Genomic DNA, 19758 nt, shown 5'->3' with positions numbered 1-19758 from the left:
GATGATGTACCACTTTAATGTATTCCCATTTATTGGAAAAAGTGTCACCCCACACCTCCGTGAATAGTCACAATGATACACGCAGACTTGCTTTCACTGTAGATTGCTGTTATTCATATCACAGATACAGTCAGATCATAAAACAATAATAGTAACTCATTGCCGTCAACTTTGCACCATAGTACACAACTGACCTGCTCTACATTGTACAATACAGCCATCCTCCTGGCACTGCCTCAGTAACTAACACGCCACATTCCCCCTCAAACCCCGCCCCTCCCCCACAGAGTGAAAACAACAGTACATCCACACACTGGATCCCCCTTGTAGTTCACGGACTTGTCTGGACACTGAGGGCATGACCAAACAGGATCGGGGGATTGTGTGATCTGGATTCAGTCTCTGCTCAGTATGCACGTCCAGTTTCATGTAGCGCAAGAGGACTGGTATTGAGGTTCTTAGATAAGAAAAGGGTTATCTACAGCAGGGGTCCCCATTTGGTCACGACTGGGAATGTGATGGGAATTCCTTGATTTGCAGTAAGAGGAGAACGATGGGCCAAGAAGTAAGAAAGCTCAGCTTTTTTTCCACGTTGTCAGAAATTAGGAGGAGGACTGAGGAGAGAAACGATTCTCATCGCTGAAAAAGAAAACAGATGGGTGCAAACCTGCTCCTTTCATGGAACAAAAATCCTATATAAAATAAATGAATAAAAGTAGCAACAAAACAACACATGAATTCATCATTTGATACATAATATGGTAAAAATAAATGAGGAATAACACGATTCATTTTTCAGAGGGGGACTAAGTCAGCTGTGTCAGGTGAGTGGGAGTTCAGTCAATCCTCCGAGCTGGAAGAGGAGTCAGAGTCCTTCTGTGCTATGATGACATCGTCCAATAGAGCTTCTTGATCTGAGCTGTCATAGTCACCCTGGGAGAGGCTGTCGCCACCTTCCATTTTAACATCAAAGTCTGCACTGGTGAGGAAGTGATGGGAGGTCTCCAGGTCCTCCTCATCCATCATGTAGGCTCCATCTGAGACCAGAGTCTCCTCTTCTACTCCTTCCAGGGTGGGGTCCTCAGGGGTGGGGTCTGGAGTGTGATGATGATGATGGTGGTGGTGGTGGTGGTGGTGATGGTGGCGTCTTCGACTTTTCTTGGGGATCTCGGAGTGCTCCGTCAGTAGTCGGTGGAACAGGGTCTCAGGCAGGAAGCCCTGCACAAAGATTCAGTTTACAGAGAGAGTCTGTTATGAAAAGATTAACATGAAGACGCAAGTGTGACGCCATTGGAGCGATTAACAAAATTCATTTTGAAAATGACGTCACTGAAAATATTTCAAATCAAATAGGTTTCGGTAAACGTGCCAAAGAATGAACAGACGGATGAACCGCAGACGTGGGAATCCTACTTTTTCATTGGCAACAATGTTCTTCGCCATCATTGCAGCGCTCCTTTCAGAAGCTCAAGAATGAACGCGCTTGGGTCAAGAGCCAAGGCCCTGATGAACCTGTCTGTGGTCTAGTTTGACTGGTCCGTCTTAACTGCTCATATTAAAACAAGTCCTCGCCATATTTTATCTCAACACCATTTTGATGTGATGTTATGTTTCAGGGGGGCGGCGTGGCTCGGAGGTAGAGTGGTCCTCTGGGAACCTCCAGCCCCCCACCCTCAACGGATAAGCAGTATAGAAAATGGATGGATGAAGTTTCAGCAAATGATCAACACAGGAACTTCAGTGCATACACAAAGGACCCTGTATTTATGATTGATGAAAGGTGATTTGACCGGAGGGCTGATGGCGCGCACCCCCCCCCCTTTTTTTTAAATAACTGCCACATTATTGAGACGAGTGTTTGGAGTACGTACAGAGTTCCGAACAGTTTCAGACCAGTCAGGTGCTACAGCGTTATCGGGGTTTTCCTCCAGATATTCTCTCAAGTCTTGCAGCATTGGACAGAAAGCAGCTCCAACCTACAGCACAGAAACATCGTCAGCAAGAAAAGCCTCACCGCCACGGAGTCCCTGCTGCAGTTACTGAACGACTCACCTTCTTCCCTGTCCTCATGTTTACCAGTTTGACCTTCTCGCTGCCGGTCAGGGCTTTATCGGCCCTCCTCCTCCGCTTCCTCTTGCTCCTGTTCACAAGAAGCTGAGGAAACAAGGCAATGATGTGATAATGATAATAATCATTAATAATCATAATAGATTTCATTTAACACCATAAAACATCACGAATGATAAATCTGAATGTACCTCCAGCATGTCTCCCTCCACCTCATAATCTGGATTCTCTTTCAGCCACGTGGGTGGGTCCCTGCGCCGAGGATTACGATCCAATGGATCAAGGAGTCCATCTGGGTCCGATAACTTAAAAAAAAAAAGGAAACAGAAGAAAGTCAGAAACCAAAATCTTAAGCTGCCAACTGCCAGTGCTGCAGAGATGCATGTACCTCTTGATCCTTGCGCCGCTTCCGGTTGCTGCTCTCGCCTCCTGACCCATTGGGCATCAGGGCTTGCTTAGAGAAGGTTAGCTTCAGCCCCTCCTCCTGACAGAGTGGAACACAGAGGGCCTCTCATCACACAACCAGCTTCACCCCATTCCAACGCTTTAGTGCAAAAATCTGATCCGGAAGTTCTGTCTCCTTAAATCCTAAAAGTTCATTCTTACCTTGAGGAGTTTGACAGTGAACTCTCCGTCTTCTCCATCGGCCCCGGGGCCACCAGGCACGCTAGCGGGTTTACGCATCACCCTTGTGTAGGCCATCTCGTCCACTCCCAGCTCTGAGCTGGGATTGAGATGAGCCTCGGACACATAGCGCCGCCCCGAGGGCCACTGACCGGTCAGCACCAGAGTGCACAAGCTGTCCAAGCGGTTGATCAACACACGGTCCTGACAGGAAGTGAGAGTCTCAATGGTCAGCCTTCACCATACAAGGATCAACATGCTCTGAAATCAGTCGTTACCTGCAGTTTTCATCAAAGAACATGACTTACCTTGGGCCAGTCCACTCTAAGAGGGTCTGGGGGTGGGATGCCATCCTGAGACGTGGTCATAGAGAGCAAACTATTATCTTCATCCACATCACACACCTTAATACCAGCTACGGACACAGAAAATAGAGAACTTTACACTCGTGTTTTTATTCTAGCAGCAGTGAGGAGAGGTGACACCCAAACTACCAACTTACCTCCCTCCACCTCTTCGTCGCTCTCCCCACTTTCATCGCTGCTGCCCGATCGCTCTGTTGATGAGGAGCCTGAATCTGAATCAGAGTCTGAATCTGACCCTCCTTCTCCACCTCCTTTCCTGCCTCCCCCACCCTTGCCCCTCTTGAAGCTCCAGGCCTGCCCTTGGCCCTTGGCGTCATGGTGAGTCAGCGGCGTGCTCTCAAGGTCCGCACTAATTTCGCCTCCTAGCAACTGTGCATCCTCATCCGGTCCCTCCTCCTTCACACCAGCCAATTCCTGCTCAGTCTTTGGTTGGCTGAGGAACATGATGGGTGGCGCAGGGGGTGGTGGTGGGGGTGGAGGGGGAGCCTGCTGGTTCTGAATGAATTCATCACGGGCCTGACTGAAGGTGAACTGTGGGTCAGAGAAAATGGACAGCTCAGTGCGACTGACGCCGTGCAGCGCGGCGCCCAGCATCAGCTGACGATCGTGCTCCGGAATATTCCACCAGTTGGGCAGCTCAGAGCTGGACGGGGCCAGCGGCAAACGCTCTTCAAGGGAGGCGTGTGGGAGAACCCGCTCACGGAGGCGACGCAGGAGGCTGATGCGGTAAAGTGTGCGGGAAGCACGCTCTTCAGTGATGGGCGCCACGGTCTGCGAAAGGGTTGATGGATCTGCATGAAATCAGAGGAAAGATTTACAATCAGGGCTGTAAATTAAATATAGTTGTCTTTTTAAAAAAACTGCTAAAAAATATCTCTACTACATAAACTAGTACCCTTCTGAAATAAACACACGATAGTTTATATTAATCTATATATCAATTTATAATATTTTCCTTGTTAAATAGGCAACAGCAAATGTCTACAGGAGCAGACAGAAAAACTGACATCGTAAATATAAGAAAATACACAGTGAAGGAGTGAAATAGGAGGGAAGGGAGAGAGGAGAGGATGTTTGTGATCCAGCAGAGACCCGATTCATGTTTGGGTGTCAGATTTCTGCAGCAATGGGGATTCCTTTATCCTCTTTGGCTCCTGCCTGCTGTGGTTAGGCTGGCCTGTTGTGGATCAGGTACCTTAAGAACAAACCCCCAGCTCTACAGTAAAGACCCCAAATGTTGAAAAGCTGTGCTGGTGATGACAGTTACCCTCGTCACGGCCCAGGCGCAGGTGGCACACCCTCCGACACATCGCCACAAAAGAGCGGAAATATCGACTGAGGCTTTCGTCTGTTTTTTTATCCAGACGAGCGAAGGTACGGAAGCGGGTCCAGTCAAACTCTGATTCTCCAACCTCAGCAAGCCCTGGCTCCTTTTTCATCCTCTCCACCCCGAAGGTTGATACCACACGGTAGAAGTCACATTCCTCCCTACGTGTCCACCTGAAGACAATGTGAAAGACTGGTTTTTGACCTGATAAAAAGGTGCTGAACCCTCTAATGCATGTACTCGGCACACTGAGAAAGAACGTGAGAACAGAGGAACGCCTGTGTACCTTTGCTGCCGCTCCTGCCGTGCTATCTCCTTCAGCTTACTGGCCTGTTCACACCGCCGGCGCCTGCGGTCGCCCTTTGCCTCGGCTTCGATCTTCAGCTGCTCCTGCCTGTAGCTGCGCTGGTAAGCTGTGATCAGCCGCCGCAAGCGTGCTGTAAGTGAGGAACTTGATGGCCAGTCGCACGCTCCAGTCTGGCTGGGTAAGCTTTCTGGGATCACTGGGCCCACCTTGTCCTCGACAGAAATCTCCTCTTCCACGTTCATTGAATCTGGCTGAAGGACGAACAGAAACGGTTTATTCCATTCCTCAGTAGGTTGGATTTACAGACGTGTAAATGGACACCTACCTCTTCATAAGGATCTTTGGGGAGTCTTGATGCAGGTTTGAACTCTGGGTCCTCTGAGTATTTGTCATAATCAGCCCTGTACAATAAAAAAAAACGCCAGAAAAAGATGAGACGTGTCATGAATTGTACTTGCGACATACCAGATACGTATTCACACATCAGGTGTTAATAGAGACCATAGACAGCTTAAGATGAACAATGAGGTAGTCGAGCATGACTCACTCGTCTCCAAGCTCAGCATCACCAGTGTGCTGCTCGGCATCAATGGCCTTGTCATCAGGCCGGCCAGCTCTCTCCAGGAAGCAAAGACAGGGATCAGCGCGCATCGTGGTGTACATCTCATAACCTGCAACACAGACACAGTCAAAGCTGCTGCATGAGCAATCATTCTCAATGTAGGCATCTTCAGGATTGACCTTTGGTTGGACCAGATGTTACTGTTCTTCAGTAGCTACCAGTGCTGGCAGCAGAAATGGCTGCGCAGTCACAAGAGCAAGAGATTCACTCCACCAAAACTGATCTGTAAAACAGGAGTTTCCATCCCTCGTGCTGCACATTTCCTTTCTTGGAAAAGCAAAAACTACTTAAAGTAAGCATTCAACTTTTCGTTGAAAATGTTTCTTTTGTTTTCAAATTTTGTCATTTTCATCATCCTTAGCTGATGTGATACTTCTCAATGCACATCAAATTGCACTGATGGAAACTTGACTACTGTTACCTACCATGTTTAAATACACCGGCGAGCAGAGAGCGGTCTGCCTCAGCATCCCACCATCCTGCAGGAACCTCCTGCTGCTCCATCTCAGGCATCCAGATGTCAACTTCCCTGGAAAATGATGGTTTATAGTGTCAAGAGTCTATGCAGTACATGAAATGGCCTGTTATAAATATGTGCCATAGATACCTGATGTCAGCCCCTTTCAGGACAGATTCAGCATGTTCACCGATCACCTCTTGTTTCAGGTAGTAGAGCATGCGCACCCTCAGCAGCACCCTGGTGGAGAGGGGAGGATGTTCAATGTACAGAAATGGATGGGATTACAGACAAGAACACGGAAGAAAAGCAGCTGTCAGGCATTACTGACTTGTTGCACTGGTGTTTGAGGTGTTTACGATAGCTGTCATCAAGCAGCAGGGTATCAGGGTTGTACTTGCGGATCCATTCCACCTTCTGAACATCAAATGTGCTCTGTGCTTTTACTCTCTTACCCTTCCTGCCTCTTGGAACAGGGATGGACAGACCTGAGCAAAGAAACGAAAGCACGTACATCAAAAAACGACACAAAAGCCTTCAGCACGCACAGACAAAAGTTGGCATTTCAGTTGGAGAGCAATCTGTGTGCAGCTCCCTACCAGAGTGGTTTAGTAGTGTTTGGGGTTCACGGCCGTTCTCAGGAGGCGTTATGAGCTCCCAGATGAAACTCTTGATATTCTCATCTCCGCGGTAATGAAGCAGGCAAAATACCAGAATAACACGGCAGATTGTTTCCACGTCACGCTCACTTAGACGCCGCTTACACCTGGCATGGGAGAGGATGTCCCTCCAGCGACCCCAACTGCAGAAGAAACAGTGTAGCAGGTCAGCCCTACCACCTGAGCTTGACTGCTGACACAACCTGAGTACAAGCAAAAGTCCACCTACCCATAGACAAGCAGGTGTTTTTCCACACGGAAACAGTCGGTGCGACCATAACCTCCTCCACTGTGGCGATCTGAGCGCCTGGAAGTTCGTGACTGTCTGGAATTGGCAGGTGGGTACTCATCGTCGCTGTCCAGATCAGACAGCTCGCCGCCTTCTCCTCGTAAACTAGAATACTGACGAGTCTGTTTGCGTACTCTGGGAGTGTCAATCACCAGCGTGTTCTAGCAGGACAATGACTTCAATTAAATACTAGTCCATCCAAATATAGCTTAGTAGTGCAACTACTTCAAACGACAAGATGACATCACATTATTGGTTTACCTTTCGGTTGATGGAGTCCATGTCTATGTCGGCTTTCTTGGCCCACTTCTGCCAGAATTCTGGGTCATCGAGAGCGATGTCATTGCGGTTCTCAGAGGCAACAAAACTGGCCTTGGAGAAGGTGGAGCCCTTGCCCTCACTCTCGATGGTGATAGTGGTGGCTCTTCGTTGGAGGATCTGGTCAATGTCTTCCTCACAGAAGCGGCTGCCCTCATCATTCTCATCCATAATGGCAGCATAAGCTCCCTTCCTCAACAAGTCCTCAATTTCTTTCTTTGAGAACTGCTGGATCTGTTGGAGGTCGAAGTGAGCAAAGAAAAAAAAAAGAAAATTGTTTCTCTTAAAAAGGCGTTTACTCTTAAACATCCACATGCAGTCAGCAGCTCACTGATCAGTAGGTTCTCTCACCCCATTGACATTACTGTCTTTGTTGCCGCTCATGCTCTGCAGGACAGCGCGGTCCAGTCCGAGCTTGAGACTTGCTTTATCCAGCATCTCCCGCTCATACGAGTTCCTAGTGATCAGGCGGTAGACCTTGACCGCTTTAGACTGACCAATACGATGACAGCGGGCTTGGGCCTAGAGAGGCAAAATAAGGGCCAAGTAAATATCACATGTAGCTGCTGACGTAAAAGGGTGATAATGATTCCAAACATTTGGCAGTAAAATAGGAATGTAACCAAGTCACCAAAGAAAAGGGAAAATACTCAGAAGAATACCGTACCTGCAGGTCATTTTGAGGGTTCCAGTCAGAGTCAAATATAACACAGGTGTCAGCAGCAGTGAGGTTGATACCCAGACCACCAGCACGGGTACACAGCAGGAAGACAAAGCGGTCTGAGTCAGGTTTGCTAAAGCGATCGATGGCAGCCTGTCGCAAGTTCCCACGTACTCGGCCATCAATTCGCTCATAAAGGTATCTGTAGTAGAAAAAGATTATCAAACACCTCATATTATCTTATCCTGCTCAATACAATATTCCAAAGTTTTCCAACGCATATGTGCTACCAATAGCTTCATCCAACAATGCAGCTCAAGCCACAGACCTCTTGTTGATGAGGTAGTCCTCTAGAATGTCTAGGCAGCGGACCATCTGAGAGAAGATCAGCACTTTGTGGCCACCAGCCTTGAGACGCGGCAGCAGCTTGTCCAGTAGCACCAGCTTGCCAGCCGACCGAATCAGGGCCTGCAAATGGAAGTCCGGGGCCAGGGGGTCATAAACCTCCCGTAACTCCGCAACAATCTTCTCTTCCGCGCCTGGGAGAGACAGAGAATCACATACAGCATTTTAAATCATGTTTTAACTGGTAGGTCCAGAGGCCTCAAAAAATAAAGTACCTGAAGAAAGTGTGTGACTTAATTTAGCTGTGAGGAGCAAAAGACTATAATAATACTGTTTTTTCCATTTTGCCATGAGATCAAAATGTTTAGGACCAGTGTTTAAATGCACATTCCCCATTACAGCTGATAGAAACTGATGAATGCAAAGTTACCAATGATATTTCAATTAATATCCATTTTTTGTTGTCAGCATTAACTTGAGCAATTACGATAGGATGACAAATTGTTCAGCAACTGATGAAGATTCTCTCTCAGCAACTTTGCATCCAGAACAACTCAGAATGCTTCAGAAAAGCATTCAAACTCTGCTTAAACACAACTTCAACAACAAACAGGAGGATACACTACAAGTTCCAGTCGCTAAAGATGCCCAGGAGGTTCTGGTGAGTTGCAGTACCATTGATGAGGTAGGGATGGTTGCAGCATTTGCGCAGCTCCATCATGGTGTTGAGCAGGTTGGGGACATTGCTGTTACTGTTTGCCCCTAAACTGAGGAAACTGAAGTTCCTCTCCAGGATGGCCCGGTAGTACTTCTTCTGGACATCCGTCAACTCAACCTGAGTGGGAGAACAGTCAGAACTCATGACGGATCTTGAATCGCAACTTTGAATGTTACAAGGAGTTTTTTCATTTTATGATATAATGCAGCATTTCCTAAAGCCGTTTGGTAAATGAGACAGCACAGGTTACTGAGATGCATCTTCTCTGGTTATCACTGTTTTCCTGTCCTTCATTAATGTTCACCTGTGGAACCAGACAGAGCATTTTTAGGGAGAATTATTCACCCTTTATACACACCTCAATGATGGTCTCCTGTTTGGGTGCCAAGTTCTTCTCAACATCTTCTTTGAGCCTTCGGAGCATCATGGGTTTCAAGATGGCCTGCAGCTTCTGAACCTGATGGGCCAAGAAAAAAAGAGCAGCTGCTCAGTGACAGCTCAAGCATACAGTTCAATTCACATATTTGAGAGCCCTTAAGACCTCTTAAGGCAAGGCAAGGCAATTTTATTTGTAGAGCCTGTTTTCACAAACAGTTTGTCTCAAAGGGCTTCCCATGGCATCATGACAACATCCTCTGTCCTCAGACCCTCACATCGACTGAGGAGAAACTCCATAGAAAACCTTTAACGGGGAAAAATCTGAGAAACCTCAGGGTTAACACACAAACTGATGGAAGGGTGTGTTTGTGAGAATGGGAGTCTGTCGATGCCAAGACGAGTGTGTGTTCTTCACCTGTTCTTCTGTTTTGAGGTCTCCAAAGTCTCTGAGAAATTCAGTCTCAGAAGGGAACTGGGTGGGCTCCAGGAAATGAAGTAAACTAAAGAGCTCCTCCACGGTGTTCTGGAGAGGAGTCCCAGTCAACAACACTTTATGTTCCTGGGGAAACAAAACGCATGCTTTCTAATATAGGCATGGAAAAGAGTCATGATGACCTTCAATTGTAGACGTTTCAGCCATGTGTAATTTTCTGCTGGAGGCGACTCACCAGGTCCAACATCTTCAAGCTGTCCAACAGCTTGCAGTTGCGGTTCTTGAGTCGATGAGCCTCATCAATGATCACACAGCGCCAGGCGATCTCCCTCAGCTCCGGGCAGTCAGACAACACCATCTCAAAGGTTGTGATGAGGGCGTCAAACTTGTAGGCACCCGGGATCAAATGTTCCTGTGGACAGAAGTTTCGTTAGAAATGTCCGTGTGGCTTTCATTTGTAAATCAAAGAAAACTCCTCATTCACACCACCTTGTCATCCTTGCAGTACATCTCATACTGCTGGATCATCTGCCTGCTGGCCAAGCTGCCGTGGTAGACGATAGCATTCATGTGGGTCCACGTTGAGAACTCCCTCTCCCAGTTGGTGATGGTGGAAAGTGGAGCGATGACCAGGAAGGGGCCCTGGACTCCAGCAGCATAAACCTCTGACAGCAGCGCGATAGACTGGATGGTCTTCCCCAGACCCATCTCATCTGCCAGGATACAGTTCTGCCTGAAATCCAAGAGACAGCTGTGTGAGTACTGAACAGCAGCAGCGATTAACTTGTACAATATGAACAACTTCCTTGATAAAAACCTTTGTTCCATTAAGAATGAGCAGATTGTCCACTGACTATATTCTAATGTTCTTTGGTTGTTCAATCCTATTTCAACTCAATAAACCGTAAAAAACATTTCTATAAATAGATCTAATCAAGTTGGCTTTAAAGTACCACATCTGTTCTTCGCGACCTGAGTATCTGTGTGAGTCACACACCTGTTGTACCAGTTGAATAGCAGCCAGTTGACTCCCTCCAGCTGATATTCTCTCAAAGTGTTGCCATTCTTGTATTCTCTGGTCTCCTCTAACTTCTTCCAGGAGCTGGCTTGAGGCCGTGGCTAAGAGGAGTACGAGACAAAAGTGAGTAGCAGATATGAAACTTGTCAGATTACACAGGCCACACGTGTCCTCGACAGGGACACTGCAGGTTCATGGTTGAAGTGCTTCCACTTGACCGCTTACTGTTCTCTTCAGGCGAGGTTGTCTGTTTTGGATTTTGCTAAACTCTTCCACCTTGCCTTCATCTACATCCTCCTTCAGCTCCCATGTGGCGTCTTCATAAGGTAGAGAGCACCACTTAACCAGGTAGTACACCACAGGCTGGGGGGGGGACATGAAGAGGAGGTATTGCAAGTGTCACTCCCCAAAATTAACAAGAAGCCAGCATAAGAATGCAGCTACAGCTAAGAGTGGGTTTGGTCTGTCACCTCGCCATTGTCTTTGTCCACACTGTGGGACACATCCAGAATCCTGTCCACCTCTACGTAGTCAGGGTTGAACGGCTCCTCTTCCTGAAGAACGACACAGAACAAACGTGAATTAAACGTCATCGAGTTTCTCCACATTTTCACAGGAAATATTCAAATTTTTCCATGACTTTTCAAAAGCCCATCATGTAATTTCCATAAAGCATTCACAACCTTGAACAAGAATATAAGTGTCCTGGAACATTGTTTTATGATAATTAAGGAGAGACTTTGTTCATTATCAAAATGTCAGTTAGTTCATATCATAAAAATTGATATGAGGAGTCAGTGATGCATCCATAGCTGACAAACTAAAGAGGCTATTAAAGACATTTGAAATAAATGAATAAAATGTTCATTCAGACTTCCTGCTGGTTACTCAGGAGCATTGAGAAGAACGACTGCTTTTACCACAGTCATCAACAGGGAGGTGGATGGAAAACCTGAACTGTCGAGACTGATGGTTACGTTCAATATATTCAGGGTTCATAAACATCCAAACAGTACATTTCCACGACCTTCAGACGCCTTTTCATGACTGTCCATTTCATAGATTTCTCAATAGTTACATTGTTCTATTTCAGCCCCCCCCCCCATATAAACAGCTGATGCCAAAGAATATATGTCAATAATAAATTGGTTATCATAAGCATGTAATAAGTGGACTAATAGCTTGATGACCTCTATCACTGATCAAATTATAGAAACTCAAATCAAAGTCCAGGACTTTTCACACACTGTCAGTGATTTTATTCAAGTCCAACACTTTTTCCAGGCCTGGTGAATATATTGTCCTTTTCCAGCCTGTCTGTGACAGTGGGAGGATGATGACCATCACCTGAGCGGAGCAGCTGAACCACAGAACTAGTCTCTGTAATCAAGCCTCTTAGAAAGCTTTTTCTTTTGAAGTCTCAAATTGTTTGCCTCTCACCTCCTGGAAAATGTGCCTCATCTGTGCGTGCTTGGTCTTGAACCTCTTGATCTTCTGATGGATCCTCTTATCCTTCTCCAGCTGCTCCAAACTGGCCCATTCACAGTGTAAGTATGAACTGACAAGGAAGGACAAGACAGGGACGTCTTACTCCTACATCTCTCACAACGATGACCATGTTACTGGTTGCCATATGAAGACTTACTAGTTTTTGTATTTTACAAAGAATTCCTCAACATTGGTGTACTGGCCTGGTGATACCTTCAAGAGAGGTGCAGGGTTGCTTTTATTTTGTGCTCAAAATGAAGTCAAACTGTATTGGAAGGAAATGCTAAAGGAATAAACATACCTCCTTCTTGGTTAACCTCATAGAAAGAACTTTGTCTACGATGGCAGCATCTTCCTCACTTGGGTTTTCCTGTAAAAATCGAGAAACGCAAAACAATAAGACCACTGAGATAAGATACCCAGAAGGAAAAAACAAACAAACAGTAGTTTCATTATTCCAACACACCACAAAGAACTGCATGCTGGGCAGTCCATCGCCATCGATCTCCATTTCCTGAGCGAGGTGAGGTGCTGCCCCGCCACTGATGGAGGCTACAGCTGCCGTGGTTGTAGTAACGTCCACATCTTCCTGCTCGTCTTCATCGTCCGTTATCTTAATATCCAAGTCTTCTGTGTATTTCTTCCTTTTCACCACACGATTTGAGCGTCTCTTCTAGGAGAGAGAGAGAGAGATGAGAGCTGTGAGTTCATTTTGCCAGCTTGATTTTTCCAGTGGATGTGACTGAGAGGACACGGGCACCAGGGGCTTTTTAATATTTTCTTGTTGTCAGTGAGACTGATCTACACCTCGATCATCTGAAAAGCCATGTTCAGAACATATCGTTTGGGAATACTTTGGACATTGAGTGGATGACTGCAGCAAGAGAACATAGAGATAAAGTGGTCTTCAAACCATGGAAAAACATGAGATGAAACAGCAAGAGGAACTCCAAGGCACTCTCATTTAGCAAAAGCTAAAAAGCCTTTATTGCACTGGCTTGGTCACATTTAAACCTTTAAAAAACTGATGCGTTTCGGCAATCAAGCCATCATCAGGGAGTCAGAAAACCAAACCAAACCACTTTTTTTTTCTGACTCCCTGATGATGGCTTGATTGCTGAAACGTGTCAGTTTTTTAAAGGTTTAAATGTGACCAAGCCAGTGCAATAAAGGCTTTTTAGCTTTTGCTAAATGAGAGTGCCTTGGAGTTCCTCTTGCTGTTTCATCTTAAAATTTCCCATCCAAAGAGCAACTCAAACAAACAATTTCTGAGTCCACGAAGCGCTCCTACATGCACATTTCATGTAAAAACATTGATGGTGCATAAATAAAGTTTATAGTTTCATCATGCAGTCAGAGGCAGGGCATCTCACTTCAAACACACGGCAGAGAGAAGGAGAGAAAGAATATACGAGATCTGCAGTGGTCCTTCAATCACGTTTGTGTAAATGACGTGTTTTAAGTTTTGTAATGTCTAAGGCTCAAACAGGATTCCTTTAAAAGGTTTGAAAGCCCCTGCATGCTTTAGTTTCACGCTGGAAAAAAAAGGTGACTCCGTACAAATGATACAAAAACTTCACTTGTGTGTTTTGTTGACTACTGGTGGGATTCGTGAGAAATGCAATGAATTAACGTGTGAGCATGCATGTGCTGGTACCATAATCATGTCTTCCTCCAGCGCAGCAGGCGAGGCAGGGCTCAACTCGCCGTCAGAGTGGTCTGAGGACACATTTCTCTTTCTCTTCTTGGCCCCCACTAGAGTTATAGTGCTGGGTGGAGGATTGAGGGAAGAGAGAAATGTGGCATTAAAAAAGGCAAACTACACAAAACATTTCAGCTATTTTTCTTTTAAGCAGCATGCATCTCTTACTTTGTCTTAGTTTTGCTTTTGCTCTTGTTCCCTGCCCCAGGTATTAATGTGCCCCCAGCCTCTCCTGCTGGCCCTCCAGGGGTTTTCACTTTGCCCTTTTTATCAGCTCCTCCTGGAGTTTTTGGGGTCATTCCTCCAGCCATAGGACTCTTCTTCTTGCTCCCTCCTCCACTTGACTTTTTCTTAGCAGCAGACACCACAGTCACTGTCCCCCCTATATCTGGGGAGGTCTGTGTGGATGGAAGTTCGTCCTGGTTCAGGACTCTGGGAAGGTTCTTCTCCCCGCGGGCTTTGGCCCTGGCTATAGCTTCAGCCACGATACGATTTGCCTTCTCTTGTTTGCACAGGATCTCCACTCGACGCACAGAGGGAGAGTCCCCAGGGGCCTTGGTGATGCGGATGGCCTGGGAAGGTGTGGTGGTGGTACTGGAAGGGCCCGCTGTTGACGAGTTAATGACCTTCACCACTGAGACTGTTCCACCGGCTGAAGAAGCAGAGCTGGTCTGGGGAAGGAGAAGTTTTCCTTTTTGTGAGATTTTGTCTTTAAAACGACATCATTTATAAAGAACAAAAAATATCCTTGAACACCTGAAGACCTACCTGTGGCTGGAGAAGCATTTTGAGGGGCACTGCGACTCTCTGCCCCCCTTGGCCTTGGGATATCTGGAGCACCTGGGGACTGCCAGTATTACCGGCTCCTGAAACTAGCTGGTACTGTAGCAGACAGAAGAGACATCACAAGTTGAGAGATCTAATCGAAAATGCTTTATGTCAAATACAAGTGGTAGGAATCTTTAGACGTCTCACAATTTAATTTCTATTCAGACGGCCACAATTCTATGATCAAACAATCATAAACGTACCAGAATCTATACACATTTTGGTTTCCTCATATTATTTCTTTCCTGCCAGTACCTGCTACTTTTTAAACAAATCATCCTTGTAATAATTCCCAGTGAACATACAAAGATGAATTTAACAGACATATTAAAAAGCCTCCTTGGCTAAAACCTCCCCCCTACAAAAGTGACCTGCCGTGTTTACCATTACTGGAGGCCAACTGATTGATTATATATTCGTCTGCTTGTGTTGATCTGGAAATGCTGGATTTTTTTAAGCAGACAGCAATTTATGAAAATGTTGGCATTACCAGAACGAATGAAAATTTTTCCTACGCCACGAAATAAATTGCACTTGTTTGACTTATAGGCTGTTTGATGCTGAAATGATGTCATAGATCACATCTAACCTGTCCCTCATGACTGTGCACAGGTCTGTCTGAGACAAGATGCTTGCCATTAAATTTGGCTTCTTCATTGAACAAATCTGTATCGAATGAAGATTTGCCCTCTCAGGTTTGAAGAAAGTGATGTGCAAGCAGGACGTCTCTGCAGCGCCACAACATTCGCTTTGACATACAATTAGCCTTCAACAAACACTGCGTCTACAGAATTGGTATTTCTGTCGAATTCCCCATTTAAAAATTTCCATTAATTCTGCAGCCACCACTGGTGGCAGGTGCAGCTGTCCCCGCTGTCCCCACAGCCAATTCTAGCCAACTCAGACTCCAGGCTGAGTTGGCTACAGTCAACTCAGCCTGGAGTGTTATGGTGAAGTGCCACACTTACAGACACACACACACACACACACGCTGCCTCAATGTCGTGTTCATACATCTATGGAAATGTGACTACTGTTGGCCGTTACCTTGGCGACCTTGTCAAACATTGATCACTGACTATTTCGCATGGGAAAATGGTCTTTCAATAGAATCACATGCATAAAAAAAATTGACTGGAAGCTCAGTGGTCACAAAATGTACACATATTTTTTGTCACCTCATGCCATAACTACTTCACGGCATAAAGAACGGCTCAGACAGATGTTCGAGCAGCAGTTTCTCTTTTGTCCTGTCTTATTGCGACTTGTTAGAAGGCAGGGTTGTTGGTGTGGATTTTACCTCCATACCAACAGGATATTAGATTAAAATGTCTCCCCCTGCGTTTCTTTCAGATAGAAAACGCAGTTGGGAGTCTTGCCAATCCAAGTCAATCGAAGATGTCCAAACCATCTGCAGAACACGCTGATAAATAAGCCTGACGCTGATAAATAAAACTCCAGTTTCACTGGAGGTTTTCAGTGGAAAACTAGCGTCATTTATTTCAGTGTAGCATCGGGTAAGCCTCGGCAATATGGTGGAAAAACGTATCACAGCTTAATTCCAGTTAGTATTAATGATAACCAGAAGTGTCTCAAGTTGATGATGCAGCCAAACTTTTTGAACAATGAACCTTATCCTTGTCCCTCGTAACATGCTTCATGACTGCGGGATATGAGAGGCTGCTCATGAGACAGGTGGGGGTGCCTGTGCTTTCATGGTGGTTTCAGTAGACCAACACCAAGACACAGACAGTTTGAGTGATGCTTTAAAACCATAAACTGGTTTACAACAAAATATCAGAGCTCAAATCCAAGATAATGATAAAACAAGATAGAATCTCTCCTAAGAAAACACCTGAAGGATAGAAGAACTGACTGAACAAACAAGATGAACCGTTTCTACCTCACCTTCACACCTCCCTGTTGATTGGGCTGCTGTTGCACCTGCAGCTGAATGGTGAGAACTTTGGGCTGTCCTCCTGCCTGGCCTGCAGCCCGGGCCTGAGTCAGGGCAGCGAGCTGGCTTCCCTGCAGCACCAATTTGCCTCCGGGGAGCTGACCCAGCACAAGTCTTGCCGGGGCTTGGGCTTGTTGCTGGCCTCCCTGGGCTGTCTGAACCTGCTGGACCTGTGTGACCTGTGGCTGAGCTGCAACAGCTTGACCTGCCTGCACAGCAGGGGCAGCCTGGGAGGGCTGCTGGAGAACCAGGGTGATCCGTTTTGCTTCTCCACCCTTGAACCAGATACAGAGAATACATCATTGTGGTTGATCAGGAAATGACAGAGTTATGTTCAGATCTTCTGAAACTGGGCTACAATTTTAATAACACACCACAGTACCCCTCAAGCGTCACCTGCTGTGGTGCAGCTGCCACAGTGCCAGTGGAGTGGAGCTTACCTGTGCTTGAGCTTGCATGGCCGGCTGGAGTTGCACCTGGCCCTGGGCTTGGACTTGGATCTGGGCAGGCTGACTCTGGGGCTGGACCTGGACTTGAGTCTGGCCTTGAGACATCTGTGCTTGAGCTGGGATCTGCACTTGAACTTGCTGGCCTTGTGTTTGCTGCACCTGCTGGGGCATGGAGGTGAGCAGGACCTGTTTTACAGGTCCATTTGGGGACTGAAGCAGCCTCTGCACCCCTGCAGTACCCACTTTGACTTGAGTTTGTCCTGAGCTTGCTTGGTTCAAGACAGTTCCCCCCTGTAATATGGACATGCCAGGTTTGAGAGGAGTCCCAGAGAGCACACGGATGACCTTGCCAGTGGTCTGACCTGCAGCTCCTGACACAGTCTGCAGGACCTGAGCTTGTCCCTGGGGACCTTTGAGAATGACTATCTTTCCACCAGCCTGCTGTGTGATGGCAGCTAACTGCTGGGGAGTCAGCTGTTGAGTTATCTGTGTGAGCTGTGTGGTGGCAGTGGTGGTGGCTGGAGGGCTGGAAACAGTCAGAGGGGAGCTCAACAGGACAGTGCTACTCGTGGCCACACTTGTGTTGCTGGCTATGGGTATGGTGGCCTGGGCTTGGACTTGAGGTACCGTGTCAACAGGGGCAGGAGCCGCAGCTATGGAAACAGTCTGAGCAGTCACCATTGGCACTTGCTGCTGTGTGGGGACTGGAATGGGAGCAGGATCAGGAAGAGCAGGGGTTGCTACAGGAACACCAAGGCCTGCGTTGACTGTGAGCTCAGGCTCCGGCTCTGGCTCACCTGGTGCGTCCACCTGGCCTAATGCCAGCTTAAGGGCTTCCTCCACAGGGTCTGATGAGCCCTGGGAAAAGGAGTCATCCGGGAGGGCATCCAGGTTAAACAGGGGTGTATCCTCAAAGAGGTCCATGATGGGATCTGCCATGTTGCCCCCCTCCACACAGGGAGACGGGCACAGTGTTAGAGACACTCCGGTATGGAAGATATATCACGCTGGTCCAGATCTTCTCAACTTTCACAAAAATTGCTTGAAATAGAAGAGAAAAACAGATGTAAATAATGTATCTTTAATGACTTAAAAATGCTGGAAATCTCATTGTCAAGTTTCTGCCTGTTTCAACTGGATGTGATTATTTCAACTGTTGATAAAAACAGTGTTTAATCGTAAGGTTCAACATTGACTTGCCTTATTAACACCTTTTGGATCCAATTTAGAGCTGTTTCCAAGTTTCCACACATCCCCATTTTATTATATTACAGCAGAGGAGAACAGAAAATATAAAAACATCAACTCCAATGGTCCAATTACTCAATGATGCTACTTGGTTTATACATGTTCGAGGAAGGTGACTTTAAAGTAGTGGCCACCTTGCCAAGAGAAACTACTTACGTGTTATTTAAACTGATAAATAAAATAACGCCGTTGTAATAGTTTGGTGTTAAGTCAGACAACCGAGGGAACATGTTGGCTAAATGAAAAGAGTTGGTAGTGTAGTCAGACGAGGTGGGTACTGATGCTGGACGGGGAACGTTAGGATGCTTTCCCTCCGCTCGTATCGCAGTCTTTCTCTCAAACCCGTGAGCTAGCATTAGCTTTAACCGCCACTAAGATGTGCCTCTAAATAAAGCGTGTGTGCCACCAAAAACCCACTCACACTCTTAAACACGATGTATTGTGTGTTTAGGGCAGTCAGCTCGCTTCTCTGTCATTTACTATCAACCATTCAGTCCACCGGACTCCCTCAATCTCATCAACAAACCGGACCAAACCAAAGCAACGTGCCACAATAACCATAGCCCGTTCACAGACGGGTTAGGCCGCAATACTGTTTCGGATGGTCTACGTCTATTTTTCCGACAAAATACCTAAAAATAACCATCATATCCACTGCCCTAAGTTCCACAGTAATAATTCGGGATGCTAAATTTACCTTTGCATCGACACACATGGCTTTCTCCGTCTCACAACACTGTGCGATTACAGGAAACGGCCAGGGAAGAGCAGGAACTAACATTCTTGCCAGAGAAAGCGTAGAAAGCGTCCCCCCGGAAGCTATTTAGCGATGATTGGTCACTTTTCGCCCGAGCCGGAAACATACGGCATTTTCATTGGCCAGGGAAGTTGTCGTTCATATTGTAAGGTCGCTTCTGGGCGGGATGTTAGCTAGTAAGTTGGGTTGAGAAAACAATAAATGCGGCCTAGCCGAGACCATTTGACTGAGTGGTCGGCTGAAATTTTATTGGCATCGATGCTCATAACAGAAGGCTCAGACCTTCATGAGATCCCTGGAGGAAAACACACGTCGATTTGATAATAGAATGAACGAACACACTGGCCCTTTTTTAAATGACACACCGTCCGTTTTTTAGCGTTTTATGGCACAAGCTACAGCTCAACTGTCTGCCTCTGATAAATACGCGGAGCACTTTTGTGATACAGTTATATTATTTTATAACAATATAGACGGAACACACACTTTCTGACCACAGGAACGGACTTGTCCTGTTCACACCACGTTTAGAGACTCTAATTTCCAGCTTTCCTGTAATCACCACTGTTTGCATTCACTTGCGTGAATTAGTGTTTGGTGCCCTCTAGTGGTTAAAGATTGAAACATGGGTATGACCATGAATGAAATTATGATTCTTTTATCACATAACAGTAAGAAGGTTTAGGGTTCGAGCCCTGCCTTGGGCATGGGGTCTTTTTGTTCTCCCTGTTCCTGCTGGGT

At 46.4% G+C, this 19758-nt stretch overlaps 1 protein-coding gene across 1 annotated transcript; it reads right to left on the bottom strand.

Moving 5' to 3' along the window:
• Nucleotides 1-40: 40 nt before the first annotated feature.
• On the bottom strand, nt 41-19058 carry chd8 (chromodomain helicase DNA binding protein 8). The gene is made up of 39 exons (XM_086202891.1): nt 18958-19058; nt 17004-18053; nt 16515-16838; nt 14547-14660; nt 13947-14449; nt 13734-13845; nt 12543-12749; nt 12378-12446; nt 12234-12289; nt 12029-12146; nt 11059-11142; nt 10814-10951; nt 10568-10689; nt 10060-10303; nt 9806-9982; nt 9553-9696; nt 9118-9216; nt 8717-8876; nt 8025-8235; nt 7703-7898; nt 7387-7557; nt 6979-7269; nt 6658-6878; nt 6369-6571; nt 6101-6257; nt 5920-6009; nt 5738-5841; nt 5238-5361; nt 5016-5091; nt 4670-4941; nt 4324-4556; nt 3194-3847; nt 3000-3106; nt 2674-2895; nt 2456-2551; nt 2259-2372; nt 2053-2154; nt 1872-1976; nt 41-1218 (listed from the first exon to the last, which is right to left on the bottom strand). The coding sequence occupies exons 2-39, from the start codon at nt 17949-17951 to the stop codon at nt 841-843; spliced, it is 7746 nt and encodes a 2581-aa protein (XP_086059017.1). The 5' UTR covers nt 17952-18053; nt 18958-19058; the 3' UTR covers nt 41-840.
• Nucleotides 19059-19758: the final 700 nt, after the last annotated feature.

This window comes from Aulostomus chinensis, chromosome 5, assembly GCF_037954235.1.
Source record: "Aulostomus chinensis isolate RoL2024-O1b breed Wild chromosome 5, RoL_Achi_v1.0, whole genome shotgun sequence".
NCBI lineage: Eukaryota > Metazoa > Chordata > Actinopteri > Syngnathiformes > Aulostomidae > Aulostomus > Aulostomus chinensis.
The sequence above is the reverse complement of the archived record's forward strand: the minus strand, read 5'-3'. Positions and strand labels throughout refer to the sequence as shown.

What these genes read in the sequence shown, in the direction of transcription:
- chd8 (XM_086202891.1), bottom strand. Translation starts at nt 17,951, where the DNA reads ATGGCAGATCCCATCATGGACCTCTTTGAGGATACACCCCTGTTTAAC. An exon ending in TGAGGTTAACCAAGAAGGAG is followed by an intron (nt 12,290 to 12,377) that starts GTATGTTTATTC and finishes CCTCTCTTGAAG; the next exon opens with GTATCACCAGGCCAGTACAC. An exon ending in ACCCTCAAAATGACCTGCAG is followed by an intron (nt 7,558 to 7,702) that starts GTACGGTATTCT and finishes TTGCCTCTCTAG; the next exon opens with GCCCAAGCCCGCTGTCATCG.